The 22,469-nt window shown below is 47.0% G+C and overlaps 1 protein-coding gene across 2 annotated transcripts; it reads right to left on the bottom strand.

Annotated features, from left to right (window-relative positions):
• Nucleotides 1-693: 693 nt before the first annotated feature.
• On the bottom strand, nucleotides 694-22,216 carry LOC139408268 (ferrochelatase). Of its 2 annotated transcripts, none has more exons than XM_071151955.1 (11): nucleotides 21,988-22,216; nucleotides 20,929-21,055; nucleotides 20,104-20,223; nucleotides 18,992-19,140; nucleotides 16,508-16,642; nucleotides 14,243-14,349; nucleotides 11,130-11,228; nucleotides 10,547-10,654; nucleotides 5,886-6,050; nucleotides 3,844-3,903; nucleotides 694-1,071 (listed from the first exon to the last, which is right to left on the bottom strand). In XM_071151955.1, exons 1-11 carry the CDS (start codon nucleotides 22,025-22,027, stop codon nucleotides 940-942), a joined length of 1,242 nt encoding a protein of 413 aa, XP_071008056.1. In that variant the 5' UTR covers nucleotides 22,028-22,216; the 3' UTR covers nucleotides 694-939. The 2 variants fall into 2 exon arrangements, with proteins under 2 accessions (XP_071008056.1, XP_071008057.1); XM_071151956.1 differs by having other exon boundaries at nucleotides 891-1,071; nucleotides 5,901-6,050; nucleotides 21,988-22,208.
• Nucleotides 22,217-22,469: the final 253 nt, after the last annotated feature.

The following is a 22,469-nucleotide window of genomic DNA, read 5'->3' as shown; positions in this document are numbered from 1 at the left end:
TGCCTCTACAAAGATGGAAGCAGGGATTCTCTAGAGGCCGAGAGGAGATAGAGGGTCTCAAAGCAGGGGACAGTCCAACAGGCTTCAGAGAGGTTCTCAAAGCAGGGGACAGTCCACCAGGCTTCAGAGAGGTTCTCAAAGCAGGGGACAGTCCACCAGGCTTCAGAGAGGTTCTCAAAGCAGGGGACAGTCCACCAGGCTTTAGAGAGGTTCTCAAAGCAGGGGACAGTCCACCAGGCTTCAGAGAGGTTCTCAAAGAGACACTGTGGATGACATACCAGAATGGGGTGGGGGGGGGGGGGGGGGGGACACACACGCTTCACCACTGTCCCTGAGCATGACGTACAAACCAACTGGACAAGCACCAGGTGAGAAAGGATACAGTCCAGTTTATCTTCCTGGAAAGAGGATGGAGGGATGAATGGACAGGACAAGTTTTCCAGGGATTCAACAGATGGAATGTGAGTGGCGGGGGGACGGGGGAGGGGCTGGGGGAGGGGACGGGGGGGAGGGGACGGGGGAGGGGACGTCCCCGGGGGAGGGGACGGGGGACGGGGGAGGGGACAGGGGAGGGGACAGGGGAGGGGACAGGGGAGGGGACGGGGCAAAATAAGTGCAACTCTACTTGTCTTATAGCTTTAATGCGATGCGTATAGACAGCTTCTTTCCTAGTTTGTCTGCTTCTTCTTCTTCTGGTAGTTACTTGGAAACGTGTGCTCTGTCCCGTAGTAACAGATGGGTAGAAGGTAGGTGACTCTCAGAATTCCCAGCTGTTCTAGAAATCCCGATTGGAAGTATCCAGGAATCAGGAAGAAATAAGTAGGAAGTCCGGAATCCTTCAAATAGGATTTCAGGGAAATCAGGACTTTTTTTTGAGGGTGGGGGGGGGATAGTTATCTGCAGTTTGCAACACTAGAAAACGGTTGAGGAGGAAGAGGGTCATTTCTGATTAGCGAAGAAGGCCTTGGTTTCTCCGCAGGTGGGGTTGGTACACAGTGGGCAGCGCAGGGTGAGCTGACGGGAGCAGGACTCGCCTGACCTCAGGTGGGTTTGGACCAGGTCTGCCAGAGCCTGAGAGAGGAGGGTCAAGGGTCAAAGTTCAGTTGTCATATATATACATATATATAAAAATAAATGCTTACCCATAAGCAACCTCACCATAAACAAAATGAACACCTCAAAAAATAAATACATAGTACGCAGAGGAGCCCGAGTGAAGGTGAGGGGGCCGAGTGAAGGTGAGGGGGCCGAGTGAAGGTGAGGGGGCCGAGTGAAGGTGAGGGGGCCGAGTGAAGGTGAGGGGGCCGAGTGAAGGTGAGGGGGCCGAGTGATGGTGAGGGGGCCGAGTGAAGGTGAGGGGGCCGAGTGAAGGTGAGGGGGCCGAGTGAAGGTGAGGGGGCCGAGTGAAGGTGAGGGGGCCGAGTGAAGGTGAGGGGGCCGAGTGAAGGTGAGGGGGCCGAGTGAAGGTGAGGGGGCCGAGTGAAGGTGAGGGGGCCGAGTGAGGGTGAGGGGCCCGAGTGAAGGTGAGGGGGCCGAGTGAAGGTGAGGGGGCCGAGTGAAGGTGAGGGGGCCGAGTGAAGGGGGCCGAGTGAAGGGGGCCGAGTGAAGGTGAGGGGGCCGAGTGAAGGTGAGGGGGCCGAGTGAAGGTGAGGGGGCCGAGTGAGGGGCCCGAGTGAAGGTGAGGGGGCCGAGTGAAGGTGAGGGGGCCGAGTGAAGGTGAGGGGGCCGAGTGAAGGTGAGGGGGCCGAGTGAAGGTGAGGGGGCCGAGTGAAGGTGAGGGGGCCGAGTGAAGGTGAGGGGGCCGAGTGAAGGTGAGGGGGCCGAGTGAAGGTGAGGGGGCCGAGTGAAGGTGAGGGGGCCGAGTGAAGGTGAGGGGGCCGAGTGAGGGGGCCGAGTGAGGGGGCCGAGTGAGGGGGCCGAGTGAGGGGGCCGAGTGAGGGGGCCGAGTGAGGGGGCCGAGTGAGGGGGCCGAGTGAAGGTGAGGGGGCCGAGTGAGGGGGCCGAGTGAAGGTGAGGGGGCCGAGTGAGGGGGCCGAGTGAAGGTGAGGGGGCCGAGTGAGGGGGCCGAGTGAAGGTGAGGGGGCCGAGTGAAGGTGAGGGGGCCGAGTGAAGGTGAGGGGGCCGAGTGAAGGTGAGGGGGCCGAGTGAAGGTGAGGGGGCCGAGTGAAGGTGAGGGGGCCGAGTGAAGGTGAGGGGGCCGAGTGAAGGTGAGGGGGCCGAGTGAAGGTGAGGGGGCCGAGTGAAGGTGAGGGGGCCGAGTGAAGGTGAGGGGGCCGAGTGAAGGTGAGGGGGCCGAGTGAAGGTGAGGGGGCCGAGTGAAGGTGAGGGGGCCGAGTGAAGGTGAGGGGGCCGAGTGAAGGTGAGGGGGCCGAGTGAAGGTGAGGGGGCCGAGTGAAGGTGAGGGGGCCGAGTGAAGGTGAGGGGGCCGAGTGAAGGTGAGGGGGCCGAGTGAAGGTGAGGGGGCCGAGTGAAGGTGAGGGGGCCGAGTGAAGGTGAGGGGGCCGAGTGAGGGGGTAGTGAGCCAGAAAGAGAGAGAGACGGCCTTTTAGGAGGGCTGAGCGTGGCCGGAGGGAGGGAGGGAGGGATGGAGAAGAGGGATAGACCAATCCCTTTGTTGACCAGCTGTTCCCTAGGGCTTTCTTCCCAGCTCAGCTAGCTAGCTGGGGTCTGCGTAGCACTACCCACGGTGCCTCTCTCCCTCCCTCTCCAAACGAACCCCTCACAGATAAGAGGTCATGGAGGGGCTGCTGTTTCATAACGGCTCTCTGAACATCTTTGATTCCAGCACTACTGTTTAAAGTCTCGCCATCTCTCGGAGTCAGAGCGAGAAGCCGTACGTGCCCAGTATTTGCTTGGTACTGGGGATATTGAATGATTAACAGTGACGGGGTGCTTTATCCAACGCTCGGGCTGTCTACACATCCATGTAACACACATTGCTAAAGTCATTTTTGATGGTCAGAAAGAAAATGTATGGACATTTTGGCTGATTTATGAGACGCATAGAAAATGTAGAAAACATGATTATTATTGTGAGAGGAATGTATGTAAACTTCATTATGTTAAATATGTAAATGAGTAGCCTTTTATTGATGCTATTGTGACACTTGGTGTTTCCTTTATGGAATGGTCTGGCTAGCCATGTGAGAGACACAGACCTCCATCTTAATGGAATGGTCTGGCTAGCCATGTGAGAGACACAAACCTCCATCTTAATGGAATGGTACAGCACTTTGAGATATCAGCTGATGTACGAAGGGCTATATAAATAAATTTGATTTGATTGATTGGAAACATACGGTTTCCCTGTAAGAACAGAGAATGAAGGGTTATGGGTAAAGATGTCGTCATTAACTAACAGCTGGATTGAGCTGATGGAAGACACCTATAAGTAGAGAGACAGTTTTCCATCCTTTCTTTTGGATTTCATTTGCACGTTGCCAGTCGTCATTTTGTACTTTAGGACCATATCACCTGGAACATGTTTAGCCTCATCTGGAATTACAATGTCATATTTTAACCACTTGAATCTGTGGGACACACAATTTAGGCTTTACAGAGGAGAAACTCTTACAGTCACTAACACACGTTAGCTAACGATGCTACAAAACACTTCAACAGTTTCTAATCTGAAGGCAGCAGCGTTTACAATGAATAAATAATCGGAGACTTTAAAAACGCCTGGAATAGTTTCCACGGAACAAGATTTACGTGTGTAAAACAAGGCAGGGCAAGTACACAAAATGTAAGTTGGCGCTTTTGCTAAGGACGACATATGACCCCGTATGTATAAAGTGAAGAAAACAGTTCAAATATATATGCCAGTTGCCGGGAATGTCGTACCTGGAAAAATATTGGGTTTCCATTCAGAGACTCAGCCCTTCTGATGTTTTCTACGCCACACTGTGAGAGAACATAGGACTTGGTTAACTCTGCACCACAACAAGCAGTAACACAACAGCAAGACATCGAATTCTCCTGTACGGTCAGTAATATTCTGGAGACGTTAGACTGGTGGACGGGACAGTGTACTTTAAAACTTCAATAGTGGTAGACTGAGGGGAGTGAGAGAGAGAGAGATGGGGAGTGAGAGAGAGAGAGACGGGGAGTGAGAGAGAGAGAGACGGGGAGTGAGAGAGAGAGACGGGGAGTGAGAGAGAGAGACGGGGAGTGAGAGAGAGAGACGGGGAGTGAGAGAGAGACGGGGAGTGAGAGAGAGACGGGGAGTGAGAGAGAGAGACGGGGAGTGAGAGAGAGAGAGACGGGGAGTGAGAGAGAGAGACGGGGAGTGAGAGAGAGAGAGACGGGGAGTGAGAGAGAGAGACAGGGAGTGAGAGAGAGAGACGGAGAGTGAGAGAGAGAGACGGAGAGTGAGAGAGAGAGAGAGAGACGGGGAGTGAGAGAGAGAGAGACGGAGAGTGAGAGAGAGAGAGACGGAGAGTGAGAGAGAGACGGGGAGTGAGAGAGAGACGGGGAGTGAGAGAGAGACGGGGAGTGAGAGAGAGACGGGGAGTGAGAGAGAGAGACGGAGAGTGAGAGAGAGAGACGGAGAGTGAGAGAGAGAGACAGAGAGAGAGACAGAGACCCCTAACTGATCTGTGATTAGTATGGTGGCTATAGACCTGTCTCCCACACACGCTCTACTACTCTACTTCTCCGCCAGAATCCTTTGATGGAAGGACACTCCTTTTCTATAAAACATCTGTCGTGTATAATCTTCACTTCCCAGTTTTCCACATCATAATAAGTTATGAAAGTGTCTTGTTAGGTAAGTAGCTGTGTAAGGAACAGTCACTGACCTCTCCCATCAAGAGTACTCGATGTCCAGCTCACACAGACACGTACCTCCTCTCCCAGCACCTGAGAGTACTCGATGTCCAGCTCACACAAACACATACCTCCTCTCCCTGCACCTGAGAGTACTCGATGTCCAGCTCACACAAACACGTACCTCCTCTCCCAGCACCTGAGAGTACTCGATGTCCAGCTCACACAAACACGTACCTCCTCTCCCAGCACCTGAGAGTACTCGATGTCCAGCTCACACAGACACGTACCTCCTCTCCCATCAAGAGTACTCGATGTCCAGCTCCACACAGACACGTACCTCCTCTCCCAGAATCTGAGAGTACTCGATGTCCAGCTCACACAGACACGTACCTCCTCTCCCATCAAGAGTACTCGATGTCTAGCTCACACAGACACGTACCTCCTCTCCCAGCACCTGAGAGTACTCGATGTCCAGCTCACACAGACACGTACCTCCTCTCCCATCAAGAGTACTCGATGTCCAGCTCCACACAGACATGTACCTCCTCTCCCAGCACCTGAGAGTACTCGATGTCCAGCTCACACAGACACATACCTCCTCTCCCAGCACCTGAGAGTACTCGATGTCCAGCTCCACACAGACACATACCTCCTCTCCCAGCACCTGAGAGTACTCGATGTCCAGCTCACACAAACACATACCTCCTCTCCCTGCACCTGAGAGTACTCGATGACCAGCTCACACAGACACGTACCTCCTCTCCCAGCACCTGAGAGTACTCGATGTCCAGCTCACACAGACACGTACCTCCTCTCCCATCAAGAGTACTCGATGTCCAGCTCCACACAGACATGTACCTCCTCTCCCAGCACCTGAGAGTACTCGATGTCCAGCTCACACAAACACGTACCTCCTCTCCCTGCACCTGAGAGTACTCGATGACCAGCTCACACAGACACGTACCTCCTCTCCCAGCACCTGAGAGTACTCGATGTCCAGCTCACACAGACACGTACCTCCTCTCCCAGCACCTGAGAGTACTTGATGTCCAGCTCACACAGACACATACCTCCTCTCCCATCAAGAGTACTCGATGTCTAGCTCAGACACGTACCTCCTCTCCCAGCACCTGAGAGTACTCGATGTCCAGTTCATGCAGCGTTTCGATGTGGTCGCTGGTGAAGGCGATGGGGACCAGCAGCAGGTTTTTCTTCCCCCGTTCACACAGACCTTTGATGACATCATCTGTCTGAGGGCCCAGCCACGGCATAGGACCAACCTAGAGAGGACAGAGACACAATAATTTGTCTGAGAGCCCAGCCACGGCATAGGACCGACCTAGAGAGGACAGAGACACAATCATCTGTCTGAGGGCCCAGCCACGGCATAGGACCAACCTAGAGAGGACAGAGACACAATAATTTGTCTGAGGGCCCAGCCACGGCATAGGACCAACCTAGAGAGGACAGAGACACAATCATTTGTCTGAGAGCCCAGCCACGGCATAGGACAGACCTAGAGAGGACAGAGACACAATCATCTGTCTGAGGGCCCAGCCACGGCATAGGACCGACCTAGAGAGGACAGAGACACAATCATCTGTCTGAGGGCCCAGCCACGGCATAGGACAGACCTAGAGAGGACAGAGACACAATCATCTGTCTGAGGGCCCAGCCACGGCATAGGACCAACCTAGAGAGGACAGAGACACAATCATCTGTCTGAGAGGACAATGAAGTCCGATTTATTTTGAAAAGCTTCCGCACCAAGAAATTCTCTGAATTTCATATGTGGAAACGAGGTGACAAAATCTCCCCCACATCCCATTCCTCCACCACTCGGGCTCCGGGGCAGCGGTCTAAGGGCACTACATCTCAGTGCTAAGTGGCGTCACTACAGACCGGCCGTGATTGGGAGTCCCGCAAGGGCGGCATACAATTGTCCCATCGTCGTCCGGGATTGGCCGGTGTAGGCCGTTCTTAACTGACTTGCCTAGTTTTAAAAAAAAAGGTTAAATAAGGGTTGAAAAAAAGGTTAAATAAAGGTTGAACAAAATAAAATAAAAATGTAAACATGGGAGACTGATGCTTTAGCCTTGGTCTTCTGGTTTTGGCCCACAAGCTGGAAAAAAATATATTTTTTGTTATCGAAAAGATATTTCACAGCGATTTAGATGGTACAATGAATCCCCTCTATACTATTCAGTGTTTGTTTTCTCACATAAACAAAAATTGAGAGAAGTAAAAACAAATTTTGCAAATAGGAAATGACAGAGCGATTTCTACATTGGCCACTTGACTCGATTTCTACTAGACAAAAACACAGATGCCGCTCCTGCAGGAGAAATCAATAGGCGAATATCACAGCCAATCACAGCACTGGCAGGTTTGTAATACTGTGAAACACCATCATTCCCACTATTAACGCAGATATACCATGGACATTCTCTGAAATGGCAAGGCCAAAAAAATATACAACTTTTAAGTTCATTTCACATGAGTCATAAGACTCTCTACATCATTAAAAAGTGATTCAGGCTTTTCAAATTAAGACGGAGCATTAACTATGTGAATACATTAAGAGTTCTAACCAAATTGATACGACGATATTGTATTTAGAAGATCCATGGGTGTTAAACTGCAGACCCTGGTTCGAATCCAGGCTGTATCACATCCGGCCGTGATTGGGAGTACCACAGGGCGGCGCAGCGTCGTTCGAGGTTTGGCCGGTGTAGGCTGTCATTGTAAATTAACTGACTTGCCTAGTTAAATAAAAAGGTTAAATAACATATGCTGTGGCTGAACTAATTATTATGTGATGTGTCAGTCAAGGGTAGGGCCACCACAGTTTCTACCTCAATAAGATCAATGATCTCAGCCCTGTGTTTCTACCTCAATAAGACCAATGATCTCAGACCTGTGTTTCTACCTCAATTAGACCAATGATCTCAGCCCTGTGTTTCTACCTCAATAAGACCAATGACCTCAGCCCTGTGTTTCTACCTCAATTAGACCAATGATCTCAGCCCTGTGTTTCTACCTCAGCCCTGTGTTTCTACCTCAATAAGACCAATGAGCTCAGCCCTGTGACCACAGTGTACAGTGTTCAATTAAAAATGCATATTTTGACCAATGGGTAAAATGTTAAAATTGTGCAGATAATCCTCTAATAAAACCAATCCTCCAAACCGCATGTCTCTATCATGAGCCGTTCAATGGTTATTTAACATTTACACCCTCTTAGAGTGGCCCCAGTTTACACCCTCGTAGGGTGGCCCCAGTTTACACCCTCGTAGGGTGGCCCCAGTTTACACCCTCGTAGGGTGGCCCCAGTTTACACCCTCGTAGAGTGGCCCCAGTTTACACCCTCGTAGAGTGGCCCCAGTTTACACCCTCGTAGAGTGGCCCCAGTTTACACCCTCGCAGAGTGGCCCCAGTTTACACCCTCGCAGAGTGGCCCCAGTTTACACCCTCGTAGAGTGGCCCCAGTTTACACCCTCGTAGAGTGGCCCCAGTTTACACCCTCGTAGAGTGGCCCCAGTTTACACCCTCGTAGAGTGGCCCCAGTTTACACCCTCGTAGGGTGGCCCCAGTTTACACCCTCGTAGGGTGGCCCCAGTTGACACCCTCGTAGGGTGGCCCCAGTTTACACCCTCGTAGGGTGGCCCCAGTTTACACCCTCGTAGGGTGGCCCCAGTTTACACCCTCGTAGGGTGGCCCCAGTTTACACCCTCGTAGGGTGGCCCCAGTTTACACCCTCGTAGGGTGGCCACAGTTTACACCCTCGTAGGGTGGCCCCAGTTTACACCCTCGTAGGGTGGCCCCAGTTTACACCCTTGTAGGGTGGCCAGAACTAAGGTGAATAATTCAAATGGCCAGAGGAATAAAGTGGTCAATCTAGATTTTATTCTTGTTGTGTCAGCTCGTCTGGATGCTGTGTTATGGCTCCTGAATACCTGACAGGCTCACTTTCCCGTTGAAACTCGTCATCTTTCTTCTCAAATCCGCAGGACATAAAACAATATAGGAGGTCGGAGGTCATTCATTTTGTTTTGGCCCCTTTTTCGTGACATCCAATTGGTAGTTACAGAATTGTCCCATCGCTGCAACTCCCGTACGGACTCGGGAGAGGCGAAGGTCGAGAGCCGTGCTTCCTCTGAAACACGACACTGACAAGCCGCTCTGCTTCTTGACACACTGCTTGTTTAACCCGGGAAGCCAGCCGCACCAAGGTGTCAGAGGAAACACCGTTAACAGCTGGCGACCGAAGTCAGCTTGCAGCCGCCCGGCTCGCCACAAGGAGTCGCTAGAGCGCAATGGGAAAAGGAAATCCCGGCCGGCCAAACCCTCCCCGTAACCCAGACGACGCTGGGCCAAACCCTCCCCGTAACCCGGACAACGCTGGGCCACACACTCCCCGTAACCCGGACGACGCTGGGCCAAACACTCCCCGTAACCCGGACGACGCTGGGCCAAACCCTCCCCGTAACCCGGACGACGCTGGGCCAAACACTCCCCGTAACCCGGACGACGCTGGGCCAAACACTCCCCGTAACCCGGACGACGCTGGGCCAAACACTCCCCGTAACCCGGACGACGCTGGGCCAAACACTCCCCGTAACCCGGACGACGCTGGGCCAAACCCTCCCCGTAACCCGGACGACGTTGGGCCAAACCCTCCCCGTAACCCGGACGACGCTGGGCCAAACCCTCCCCGTAACCCGGACGACGCTGGGCCAAACCCTCCCTGTAACCCGGACGACGCTGGGCCAAACACTCCCCGTAACCCGGACGACGCTGGGCCAAACCCTCCCCGTAACCCGGACGACGCTGGGCCAAACCCTCCCCGTAACCCGGACGACGCTGGGCCAAACCCTCCCCGTAACCCGGACGACGCTGGGCCAAACCCTCCCCGTAACCCGGACGACGCTGGGCCAAACCCTCCCCGTAACCCGGACGACGCTGGGCCAAACACTCCCCGTAACCCGGACGACGCTGGGCCAAACCCTCCCCGTAACCCGGACGACGCTGGGCCAAACCCTCCCCGTAACCCGGACGACGCTGGGCCAAACCCTCCCCGTAACCCGGACGACGCTGGGCCAATTGTGCGCCGCCTCATGGATCTCCCGATCACGGCCGGCTGTGACAGCCCTGGGAACGAACCCGGACACTGCAGAGTCTGAGGGATACTTGATTTTGAGACAACATTTTTCATATATTTTTTTTGTAGACGATTTTCATACGAATTAAAAACTCCTGATCTTTTTTTAACGATGATTTCACACACAAAAACAAGCGTATCTCTGTGAAAATGTCAACGGAGCGCTGAACGTACACTAATCTTTTATTTTCAAAGCCTTTTACATTTAATGCAGCTTGTGGCTAATTTAGCTTTTATTTTCGACTCATCGGAAAACAACTTTTGAAGACTACAACTACAAAATCGAACATTTGTCTTGGTAAAAAAAAGTGTATTTTATAACAAAAGGAAGTGCGATTTCATCACCACTCATTCTGGGGTAGAGTGGACCGCCTTCACCGTATTGCATCAGCCCTGATGGAGAAACCCTTTCACCACCAGACCACTACAGAACAACAACACAGTCCTGAAAAATACTATTTAACGAGTGGCTCTGGGCGTTGACCCTGAACTAGAAACGTGGAGAGGTAACCATGAGTGTAGAAGTCATCTAAGTTGAGGCTGTAATTCTCTCTGCACCACAGATGAAAGACAACATAGCATGTGTGTGTGTGTGTGTGTGTGTGTGGTCCTTACCCTGGACTGCCAGACCAGGCGGTAAGGATTACAGTGCCCTAGTCTCTCCATGACTCTCTGCACAGTGGCCCCAACCTCCTGAGGGTACGGATCTCCCCTGTTCACCACCTGCAGAGAGACAACAATGAGACAACACAGACAACACTGGAAACTCGCCTGGTTACCCATCTTGACAGACAACACTCACCCCTTCTTTCTCATTAAACTTTTTCCCTAGCAAAATGTAATACAAATCAAACAGATTTATATAACCCTTTTCACGTCAACATAAAGTGCTTTAGTTACCAATGTTTATTTTTGGTAAAACATGTATCATGAGTCTTCAATGAAATCCTCAATTAGTAACGTCCTGATAACGTCTCAGAGGGATATGTATCTATGAATACTATACTCACAGATCCATAGTGTACAACACTGAAACGTCACACATCCCTACTAGAAAAGGTAGCCATGTTTCATTTCCACTGATAATGTCTGGCATGTAAGTAGCTCCCCCCCCCCCACCACTGTAGGTCTAGCGTACAACACATGCCGATGTCATGACGATTAGAATGCGTGTCCTTAGCAACAGTCCTGTACTCACAGACAAGGGTAGCGAGTGAGCTGAGAACAGGATAACCACATCGTCCCTCTTCTCTGAGGGAAACTTCTGCAGCTCGTTGAGGACATGCTGGGAGAAACACTACAGAGAAAATACAGATATATTATAAGGACATGTCATAATCAATAAAACAAAGAGGGGGGGGGTGCAAGGAGACCCCCAGCTCCGCTAAACCATTGAAAACTACAGCTGAAGTCGCAAGTTTACATACACTTTAGCCAAATACATTTAAAAAAACTCAGTTTTTCACACAATTCCTGACATTTAATCCTAGTAAAAATTCCCTGTCTTGGGGTCAGTTAGGATCACCACTTTATTTTAAGAATGTGAAATGTCAGAATAATAGTAGAGAGAAGGATTTATTTCAGCCTTTATTTCTTTCATCACATTCCCAGTGGGTCAATTAGTATTTGGTAGCATTGCCTTTAAATTGTTTAACTTGGGTCAAACGTTTCGGGTAGCCTTCTACAAGCTTCCCACAATAAGTTAGGTGAACTTTGTCCCATTCCTCCTGACAGAGCTGGTGCAACTGAGTCAGGTTTGTAGGCCTCCTTGCTCGCACACACTTTTTCAATTCTGCAATGGGATTGGAGGTCAGGGCTTTGTGATGGCCACTCCAATACCTTGACTTTGTTGTTCTTAAGCCATTTTGCCACAACTTTGGAAGTATGCTTGGGGTCATTGTCCATTTGGAAGACCCATTTGAGACCAAGCTTTTAACTTCCTGACTGATGTCTTGAGATGTTACTCCAATATATCCACATAATTTTCCTGCCTCATGATTCCATCTATTTTGTGAAGTGCACCAGTCCCTCCTGCAGCAAAGCACCCCCACAACATGATGCTGCCACCCCCGTGCTTCACGGTTGGGATGGTGTTTGTCGGCTTGCAAGCCTCCCCCTTTTCCTCCAAACATAACGATGGTCATTATGGCTAAACAGTTCTATTTTTGTTTCATCAGACCAGAGGACATTTCTCCAAAAAGTACGATCTTTGCCCCCATGTGCAGTTGCAAACTGTAGTCAGGCTTTTTTATGGTGGTATAGGAGCAGTGGCTTTTTCCTTGCTGAGCGGCCTTTCAGGTTGTCGATATAGGACTGTGGATATAGATACGTTTGTACTTGTTTCTTCCAGCATCTTCACAAGGTCCTTTGCTGTTGTTCTGGGATTGATTTGCGCTTTTCGCACCAAAGTACGTTCACCTCTAGGAGACAGAACGTCTCTTGAGCGGTATGATGGCTGCGTGGTCCCATGGTGTTTATACTCGCGTACAATTGTTTGTACAAATGAAAGTGGGACCTTCAGGTGTTTGGAAATTGCTCCCAAGGATGAACCAGACTTGTGGAGGTCTTTTTCTGAGGTCTTGGCTGATTTCATTTGATTTTACCATGATGTCAAGCAAAAAGGCACTGAGCTTGAAGGAAGGCCTTGAAATACATCCACAGGTACACCTCCAATTGACTCAAATAATGTCAATTAGCCTATCAGAAGCTTCTAAAGCCATGACATCATTTTCTGGAATTTTCCAAGCTGTTTAAAGGCACAGTCAACTTAGTGTATGTAAACTTCTGACCCACTGGAATTGTGATACAGTGAATTATAAGTGAAATAATCTGTAAACAATTGTTGGAAAAATTACGTGTCATGTACAAAGTAGATGTCCTAACCGACTTGCCAAAACTATAGTTTGTTAACAAGAAAAGTGTGGAGTGGTTGAAAAACGAGTTTTAATGACTGCAACCTAAGTGTATGTAAACTTTCGACTTAGTTGTGACTCTGCTCTTGAAGAGGTGATGACATAACAACCAAATAGCTATAACATTTATTTACCAATCCAAGTCAATGATTATAGAGGAGCTGCGGGTCTCCCCCCCCCCCCAAATCGAACACTCTGCACCGTACCGTTACGTTTTATTGATGGTGACCTACACCATGACTCACTGCAGAGACAACACAGATATTATTAGGCAGACATTTACACCATGACTCAACATTCAGTCTGCTCTTTGCGCGGAGGGATTGTCTGTGTCGGTTTTTATCAGTGCACACCGTACCAAAACGTTTTGCAAAGGGAGAACCAACAACGACAACAACAAAAAGAGCTTTTCTAGTAGTCCCCTCCTTGGTTTAGTCTATTTTCTTCCATTTGGTGCCCTAATGAACACAACACTGACGTAGGACGACATGTCCTAGAGATGTTCTCTTCGTACTCAGTTTTCACTTTAAATTTCCCACTGGAACAGGGGATGGAAAAGGTAAACAAAGTCACTCTGGGAACTCCCCAACGAACGACTCCCCAACGAACGACTCCCCAACGAACGACTCCACAACGAACAACTCCTAGGACTGAAGAAACAATGAACAGGGGCCTCCCGGGTGGCTCAGTGGTCTAAGGCTGTGCCACCAGAGATTCTGGGTTCGAACCCAGGCTCTGTCGCAGCCGGGCCCTCGACCGGGAGCTCCGTGGGGCGACGCACATTTGGTCCAGCGTCTCCCAGGTTAGGGGAGGGTTTGGCAAGAAGCAGATTGGCTCGGTTGGGTCGTGTATCGGAGGACGCATGGCTCTCGACCGTCGCCTCTCCCTAGTCCGTACGGGACTTGTAGCGATGAGACAAGACTGTAACTACCAATTGCATACCACGAAATTAGGGAGAAAAAAGGGGTAATTCCCCCCCCCCACTGGAACAGAAATGGAGTGAGTGAAAAGGAGTGCACTACGTAATAGAATAGGGCTCCTTTTCAGACACAGCCAATGACAGCCCTGATATATCCATGACATCATGTTCTGTTGTTGCCTTAAAACGCTTCTTTAACCATGACTACAGTTCAATTTAACCTAGAGTAACATCACCTCCTCTTCAAATGAGGGTCATGGGCGACTCCAGAAATAGCAATGGGTATTCCCTTTTTGGGGTTAACCCCCGACTAAAGTCAGTTATTGTCCTTTCTTAACCTCAACAGACTATAACAATCTGATAATGTGAGTGGATTTGCCATCTAGGTGAAAAAAAACATTGAGGTTATCAGAGGGAATTGAGACCCCCCGTAACTTACGTGCTGAATCATTTTGACTGTAGACAGTAAGGTAGTCTCACCTCGACCAATAGGGGGTGTGTGGGCCAGCGGTCGATGACACTCCACCTCATCTTAGGCCTGTCTCCTCTGCTGCTGTAGTATCGGTAGATAGCGTTCAGACTGCTGCCTTGTTTTCAACAACAAAACGACACCATTAAAAAAACAACATGACATTTACTGTGACCATTTATTTATATTTATTATTTTTTTACCCCGTTTTCTCCCCAATTTCCTGGTAGCTACTAGCTACTAGCTTGTCTCATCGCTACAACTCCCGTACGGGCTCGGGAGAGACGAAGGTTGAAAGTCATGCGTCCTCCGATACACAACCCAACCAAGCCGCACTGCTTCTTTAACACAGCGCCATCCAACCCGGTAGCCAGCCGCACCAATGTGTCAGAGGAAACACCGTGCGACCTTGGTTAGCGCGCACTGCGCCCGGCCCGCCACAGGAGTCTCTGGTGCGCAATGAGACAAGGACATCCCTACCGGCCAATCCCTCCCTAACCCGGGCGACGCTGGGCCAATTGTGCGTCGCCCCACGGACCTCCTGGTCGCGGCCAGTTACGACAGAGCCTGGGCGCGAACCCAGAGTCTCTGATGGCACAGCTGGCGCTGCAGTACAGCGCCCTTAACCACTGCGCCACCCGGGAAGCCCCTGTGACCATCGTTTAACTGCGACCACGTCAGAGAGCGAGGTAACGGTGTAGAGAAACATCGGTTGAGAATTCAAATCGCGGTATACACTGTCGTTCTAAAGTTGGGGGGGGGGGTCCACTTAGAAATGTCCTTGTTTTTGGAAGAAAAGCACATTTTTTTTGTCCATTAAGATAACATCAAATTGATCAGAAATACAGTGGAGACATTGTCAATGTTGTTCATGACTACGGTAGCTGGAAAACGGCAGATGTTGAATGGGATATCAAATCAGGGTTCTAACAATTAGCCTTTTTTAAATGCTAAACTTGGATCGGCTAACACAACGTGCCATTGGAGCACAGGAGTGATGGTTGCTGATAAATGGGCCTCTGTACGCCTACGTAGATATTATGTAGATATTATGTAGGTATTATGTAGATATTACGTAGATATTACGTAGATATTACGTAGATATTACGTAGATATTACGTAGATATTATGTAGATATTACGTAGATATTATGTAGATATTACGTAGATATTACGTAGATATTACGTAGATATTACGTAGATATTATGTAGATATTACGTAGATGTTACGTAGATGTTACGTAGATGTTACGTAGATGTTATGTAGATGTTACGTAGATGTTACGTAGATATTACGTAGATATTACGTAGATATTATGTAGATATTATGTAGATATTACGTAGATATTACGTAGATATTACGTAGATATTACGTAGATATTATGTAGATATTACGTAGATATTACGTAGATATTACGTAGATATTATGTAGATATTATGTAGATATTATGTAGATATTACGTAGATATTACGTAGATATTACGTAGATATTATGTAGATATTATGTAGATATTATGTAGATATTATGTAGATATTACGTAGATATTATGTAGGTATTATGTAGGTATTACGTAGATATTACGTAGATATTATGTAGATATTATGTAGATATTCCATTAACAAAATAAATAGTAATACATCTACATTGTATTTCTGATTAATTTTGTTGATGTTATTTTTAAATTGACAACAAAACAAAAAAAATAACAAGGACATTTCTAAGTCCCCCCCCCCCCCCCCCCCCCCCGCCAAAAAAAACTTTTGAACAGTAATGTGTATACATAGCCCTTCAACAGTTTTACACAGTTCTTTACAAAAGCACTAGTAAGAGGATGGGATGTAGGGTGTGGCGTATTAAGTCTCCCTGTGTCGATAAGAGCAAGATTAAGTCCGCTTATCAGTAACTCCCAGGCCAAGACTAACTCTACTCATTATAACTTTGTTTTTTTAAAGACACAAGATGTGAGTGGGCGACGGGGGCAGAACAGGGACAGTAGTGGACGAGGGGCGTTACAATGTGAAGCACTATGAGGACATTGGAAAACGTACATCAACCTTCTATTAGGGAACGTGGGAAAGAAAAATGGGGGATACCTAAGATTTTTTACCTTGTCAGCTCGACCCCAGTTCTACCTGTTGTAGAGCAGCTGTACTGTACTGGGGGTACCTGTTGTAGAACAGCTGTATTGTGGGTACTGGGTCTACCTGTTGTAGAACAGCTGTATTGTGGGTACTGGGTCAACCTGTTGTAGAACAGCTGTACTGTAGTGGGCCTACCTGTGGTAGAACAGCTGTATTGTGGGTACTGTGTGAAAGCCACTGCTCTCTCTACTCCATCCTTCTCCATCTCCTCAATAGCCTCCTCCGTCAGAGGATGCACGTAGCGGAACCCGATGTAGAACTTATGAGGCGCTGTAAGACGTAAAACAGAAACGTGAGAACTGTAAAGCTGAGTAATAAAATGGTATTTCTCACTTCACATCTATCTAAAGCATTAGTAAATGGATATTAACAAGTATATACTTAGGGAATATAATTGAATTAGGCCATCTACACACTCTCCAAGTTAGGCCAAACACAGAGTGGTCTTATGTAAGACGGGCCCACGTAAAGCTAAAACACACCCCCCCCCCCCCCCCCCCCGTTATCAGTAAAGTGTGGTGTAGGGGTGTGGGAACAAAACACTCCTCGACTATCTCCCCACCACACCCAGCCAGTGTCAACGACCGTTACAACACGACAGCGGTGAAACATTCAGCCTGTTTGTTTTGGCGACTGTGGCATCTTGTGTGGCCCAGTGTTCGTGCTGCTGCCTAAAGCATATAGTAACCAGTGTGTGACACGCTCTCCTTCCACTCACACCTATCTGCAGGCACATTATGGAACAGGCCAGGTCATCATCAATTATGAAAATATATATTTGTTTAATTATACAATACATATTTTGTAAAGGGTGCGACCAATCAGCCTGGGTATATGGCTCTGCCAAGCATTTTTTATTTATTTCCTTCATCACGGTGCTTTTAAAATTAGGCATATTCTGTTGTATTTATTCAGCCTTAACAAACCACTAAAGAGCCGAGATGTTGATAGGAGTCAACCAGGAAATAGGTCTTAGGTCTCTCTTTATGAAGGAAATAAATTAAAAATGAATAAAAATGCTTGGCAGAGCCATATACCCAGGCTGATTGGTCGCAACCTTTACAAAAAAAAAAAAAAAACATGTATTGTATAATTAAACAAATATATATTTTCATAATTGATGACCTGGCCTGTTCCGTAATTGTCGTGATGTGTGTTTTGCCCTATATTTTTAATCCCAGACCCACATCCCGGCAGGAGGACTGTTCCTAGGCCGTCATTGTAAATAAGATTTTGTTCTTAACTGATGTGCCTAGTTAAATAAAAGGTTATAAAAATAAAAATAGATGATAGCTTGTTTGATTCAAAGAAAGACAACCCATAAACCCATGCAGCAGCAACGGAGACATTTTGTTTTTTTATAAAGGCTATTGTTTAAAAAAAAAACAAGAAGGAGTCTATAAGTATTTTAACAGTGCTAATGTTGTCGATCAACTGTAACATGTGAGTGTAACAGAGCCAGTTACAACCGAAGTATCGGGTCATCAATAGATTAGAGAGAAGAAGCAGCTTTTAGCCACATTTTATCAGGCAGGTCCTTGGCCTCCGTTGGCCAAGTTCTGAGCAAATTTTTATTTATTTTTTTAAACCTTCAATTATATTTTATATTTATTTATTTTATTGTTGGATATAAGAGTGTAAAACACCAGGAAATCATCTCCAAGTGATTTTAAATTTTGTAAATCTGTTAAAGTATTCTCACACGTAATAGAGCAATATGTGATCACACGCGAATGATAAACAAGGTATGAAAAGATTTACGTTTTAGTCAAACGTTATATCTATTTGTGCTTCTTGCGGGTCAATTTGCAGTCTGTAAATTCTATGTAAATGTGTTCCGGGCCCTACGACCATCCCCTCAAGGAGAGACAATTGGCCCGCGGCTGAATCTCGTTGATGATTCCTGGCCCATGACATTGGTTGGTTCCTTGTTAAAGCCTCTTACGATAGCTTCACTTCAAAAGAAACAAAAATGGTACATAGTCGCTAAAGAAAAATGGGGTTGTTTTAATAAATAATATATATTTTTAAACAAAACAATGTATGGAGCTAAATTTGGAGAGGCAGTTAGTTTTCCTGTGAAGAGCAAAGGGAAAAGGCATTGACAGTCGGACCCATCCGTGACACAAACCCATCCGTGACAAATTAGTGGGATTTCCAAATGCAGAACTCCACTCACATAGTCTGGACCAAATCATGTGCTGGTGCCACCAACTGAAAAGGTTACTGGCACCAGTACCATCAGGGGAAAAAGGTATTATTACCAGTACCATCAGGGGAAAAAGTTACTATCACCAGTACCATCAGGGGAAAAAGTTACTATCACCAGTACCATCAGGGGAAAAAGTTACTATCACCAGTACCATCAGGGGAAAAAGTTACTATCACCAGTACCATCAGGGGAAAAAGTTCACCAGTGCAGAACCCAGGTAATGTTTGGGCTCACCAGTACCATGAGTGTTATGTCTGGGCTATGAAGTGTTATGTCTGGGCTATGAAGTGTTACGTCTGGGCTATGAAGTGTTACGTCTGGGCTATGAAGTGTTACGTCTGGGCTATGAAGTGTTACGTCTGGGCTATGAAGTGTTACGTCTGGGCTATGAAGTGTTACGGTCTGACCTGTTTCCGGACACATCTCATCCAGCAGTTTGACCATGCCCTCCCCCTGCATGGTGGTCCAGGCCTTGATAGGAGAGCCTCCTCCGATCCGGCTGTACTGCTCCTGGATCTTAGGGGTGCGCCGCTTCGCTATGAAGGGCCCAAGTCGACTGAGGAGGAAAAGAGATTCACAGCGTCATGTCAACTTCCGGAGTAATAAAACGTAGCTTGGTCCCAAGATCATTCGGAAAGTATTCAAAGTAATAAAACTAAAAGTATTCAGACGCCATGACCTTTCACCCCCCAAAATGTTCTTACATTACAGCCTTGTTTTAAAATGGATTAAATTTAAATTTTCCCTCTTCATCCAATCTACACATAATACCAAAGCCCGAAACAGTTGTCTTATCTTTTCTCTGTACCCCACAGATACAATTATTTGCAAGGTCCCTCAATAATCAAGTATTGAATTTAAGGGCACCTATTCGTAATGTTTTTTTTAAAAACAGAACAGACGCTGAATATCCCTTTGAGCATGGTAAAGTTATTAATTAGGCTTTGGATGGTGTATCAATACACCCAGTCACTGCAAGGATACAGGCGTCCTTCCTAACTCAGTTGCTGGAGAGGAAGGAAACTGTTCAGGGATTTAACCATGAGGCCACTGGAGACTTTAAAAAAGAGTTTAATGTCCAGGATATGAAAAAAAAAACAGGGATGTAAACAAATTTGTCCACATCATTTGAGAGAAATAAGCTTTTTGTGCGTATGGAACATTTCTGGGATCTTTTATTTCAGCTCATGAAATCAAAACTTTACATATTGCTGTTCAGTGAAATCTACTTATGGCAAGACGGCACGAACCGATCTTGGGCCTGGCAAACATAAATGTACCTTGTCCTTGTTGTAACGGTTTTGACTTGAGGTTATTGTTTGTAGGGGTGTCAGGTAGGTTGAAAATATTGATTTCTCCCTTTTTTGTTTGGGAGGGAATGAGTCCCATCTGGTCAGTCAAGTCGACACCAATACAAAGGACTCATGTAAAAGTCAATATGTAAATACTCTTTTCATAAACCCTTAAAACACTGGAAATAACTCCCGAGCCATCACAGTGTGAGTGCGAGAACACTTACTTCTGAACAGGAAGCTTCATCAGATCGGTGTCGGAGAAGAGGCGCAGCAGGAAATCGTGAACATCGTCCAGTTTCTCAGGTCCTCCCATGTTCATCATTAGGATCCCCGTTTTGGGCTTTCTGCAAGGATAAGTACAGTGCTACATTAATACTGTATCATTATTTACAATTGTAACTCAAGACGTCTAAGCAAGTATCCAAGTATTTAGGTTTCTGTGTGGATATGTACAGTAGTACTGTGCTATTCAGAACTGAAACAGCCAAGCAGATATCCCTTGTCTAGACATGTATCCAGAAAGAGCTGCCATTGAAACACATGGAGCGAGGTCGTACGAGGGCTCTACCAACTACATAACCAACTGGCACGCATCCGCCCCCCCCTCAAATTAGGCCTATACTACTGTACTATACTGTGGACAGTAGGTATTTATCCAGGCCCTGTATTGAAGGAAGTGATGCCACACAAAAAAAACAATAGTTTGTTGCTTGCTCAGTCTTACATGTAATGAACCCACTGAAGCTCGGCGTGGTCCTACATTTTGGCCGCGGCCTTTTTTAGAGACCCCATCTCTTTATTGAACTTCAGTCTGCAATACTTTTTTTGGGGGCGTGTGTGAGCAACACAGCTCACATTACACAGCTTCATGTATCTACATTTGTTTCACTTGGACCTCAATTTAGTCCTTTTCATCAACATAGAAGTACAGGGTAGTGTCCACACGCAGTTTCTCACTCAACACATTTCGGTATGAATGACGACAGGGTAAAAGAGAACTTGAATCAAAGGGATATTTAATTCCCTCTCTCTAGTCTATTGTACCGGACCTGTTTTCTACCGCTTCTGGGGTCGCTGTGGAGGCTGGCTGGGCGAAGGCTGCAACGGTTGCACTACTAGACTGTCTTCTGAGAGGTGTCGAAACACTCAGGCTTACGGCGTTACTGCACCTGGCAACTGAAGGGAGAGAGAGAGAGAGATAAGATTAAAGTCAAAATCAGACATTTAAATTGATATACTTCCTTCTAAGCCGATGACTAAAACACATAGGGGAAAAATATATATTTTATAATCATTCTGAAAGCAAAACTTCAATTATTATTTCAAGGCATTACCAACATGTATTACCAGTCAAGCTTGGGAGTGGCAACTTTAGTATTTGTTATTAAGAATAGTTTAGTAGACTAGTAGTAGTTGCCAAACACACACACACATATACATACATACATATATACATATATATATATATATATATATATCTATCTAATTGGCTGCAGTAGCAATCAGTGAACACTAAGCGGCGCACGATTATTATGCAAGTTGAACAAAATGTCAGTTGTGTAACTTTGAGTTGCATTAGCTAAATAAAACCTCAATTTTAGCTTAAGTAGCTATTTTTTTTCTCTCCACAGTTTCATTTAACTCATGGAAGAGCTCAATAATATGACATAGAGCAGTTTGACAAAAGGTTTAGTAAACATTAGTATGTTTGTGGTTAGTCCTTCGAACAAACCAGCTAGAAGAAATACTTGCTAGTTTAGCTTTTGGCATATTATTGCGATTATAATTCAAACTGAAATATTTACGAGAATATAATGCTATAATATTGAGGCATCGGTGAAGTCCGGTCTCTCACGAAATACCTTATTCACAACCTGAAGGTTAAAAAGACAATGCTAACTAGCTAGCGAGTGTGGTAAAAGGCTTGGTGGTGGGCAATATAAACTAGCATTTGGCTATTAGCTAACTAGCCATCCAGCAAATACATGTCAAAGATACAGTTAACTTCTGTGTTCATGTTCTTGTGCTGCTGCTAACTTGCTAACTAACCAGCTATCTGTACAGCTAGCTCGCTAACATTAGCACAAAGTAGCTACCCATCCACTTACATTGAATGAGCCGAGTCGCCCTTCCTAATACAGACATCATGTTTCAACGGAGGATTTCTATACTTCTAGGAGTGATTTGGTCCAGTCGGCGGATCCTATCTGTCTTTATAACAAATAGCGTGGTCGACCAGCTAAATTCCCCCCAGCCTCTAACACCCGAGGAGTGACACTGACAGAAAGCACACGAACAGCACTTGTCACGTGTGTTTACAAGCCATGCCTGTGCTCTGATGTAGGAAGCTGTGCACTCCCCTAGCCTGGTAGGAAGCTGTGCACTCCCCTAGCCTGGTCATCCAGGAAGTAGCCCATGGTGTCCCAGGTGCTGTTCTGTTCCATAAAACCACCAAAAACACATACACAGTGAGTTTTGGAGATATATATATTTTTTGTACAGATGTATGTACAAAAAAAAAATATTGTTTTTGGTGGTTTTACATCTAGAGAAGGAAGTTACTCAAGAAAATATCTGCCAAATTCTAACC

Source organism: Oncorhynchus clarkii, chromosome 5 (genome assembly GCF_045791955.1).
Source record: "Oncorhynchus clarkii lewisi isolate Uvic-CL-2024 chromosome 5, UVic_Ocla_1.0, whole genome shotgun sequence".
Taxonomy (NCBI): Eukaryota; Metazoa; Chordata; class Actinopteri; order Salmoniformes; family Salmonidae; genus Oncorhynchus; species Oncorhynchus clarkii.
The sequence above is the reverse complement of the archived record's forward strand: the minus strand, read 5'-3'. Positions and strand labels throughout refer to the sequence as shown.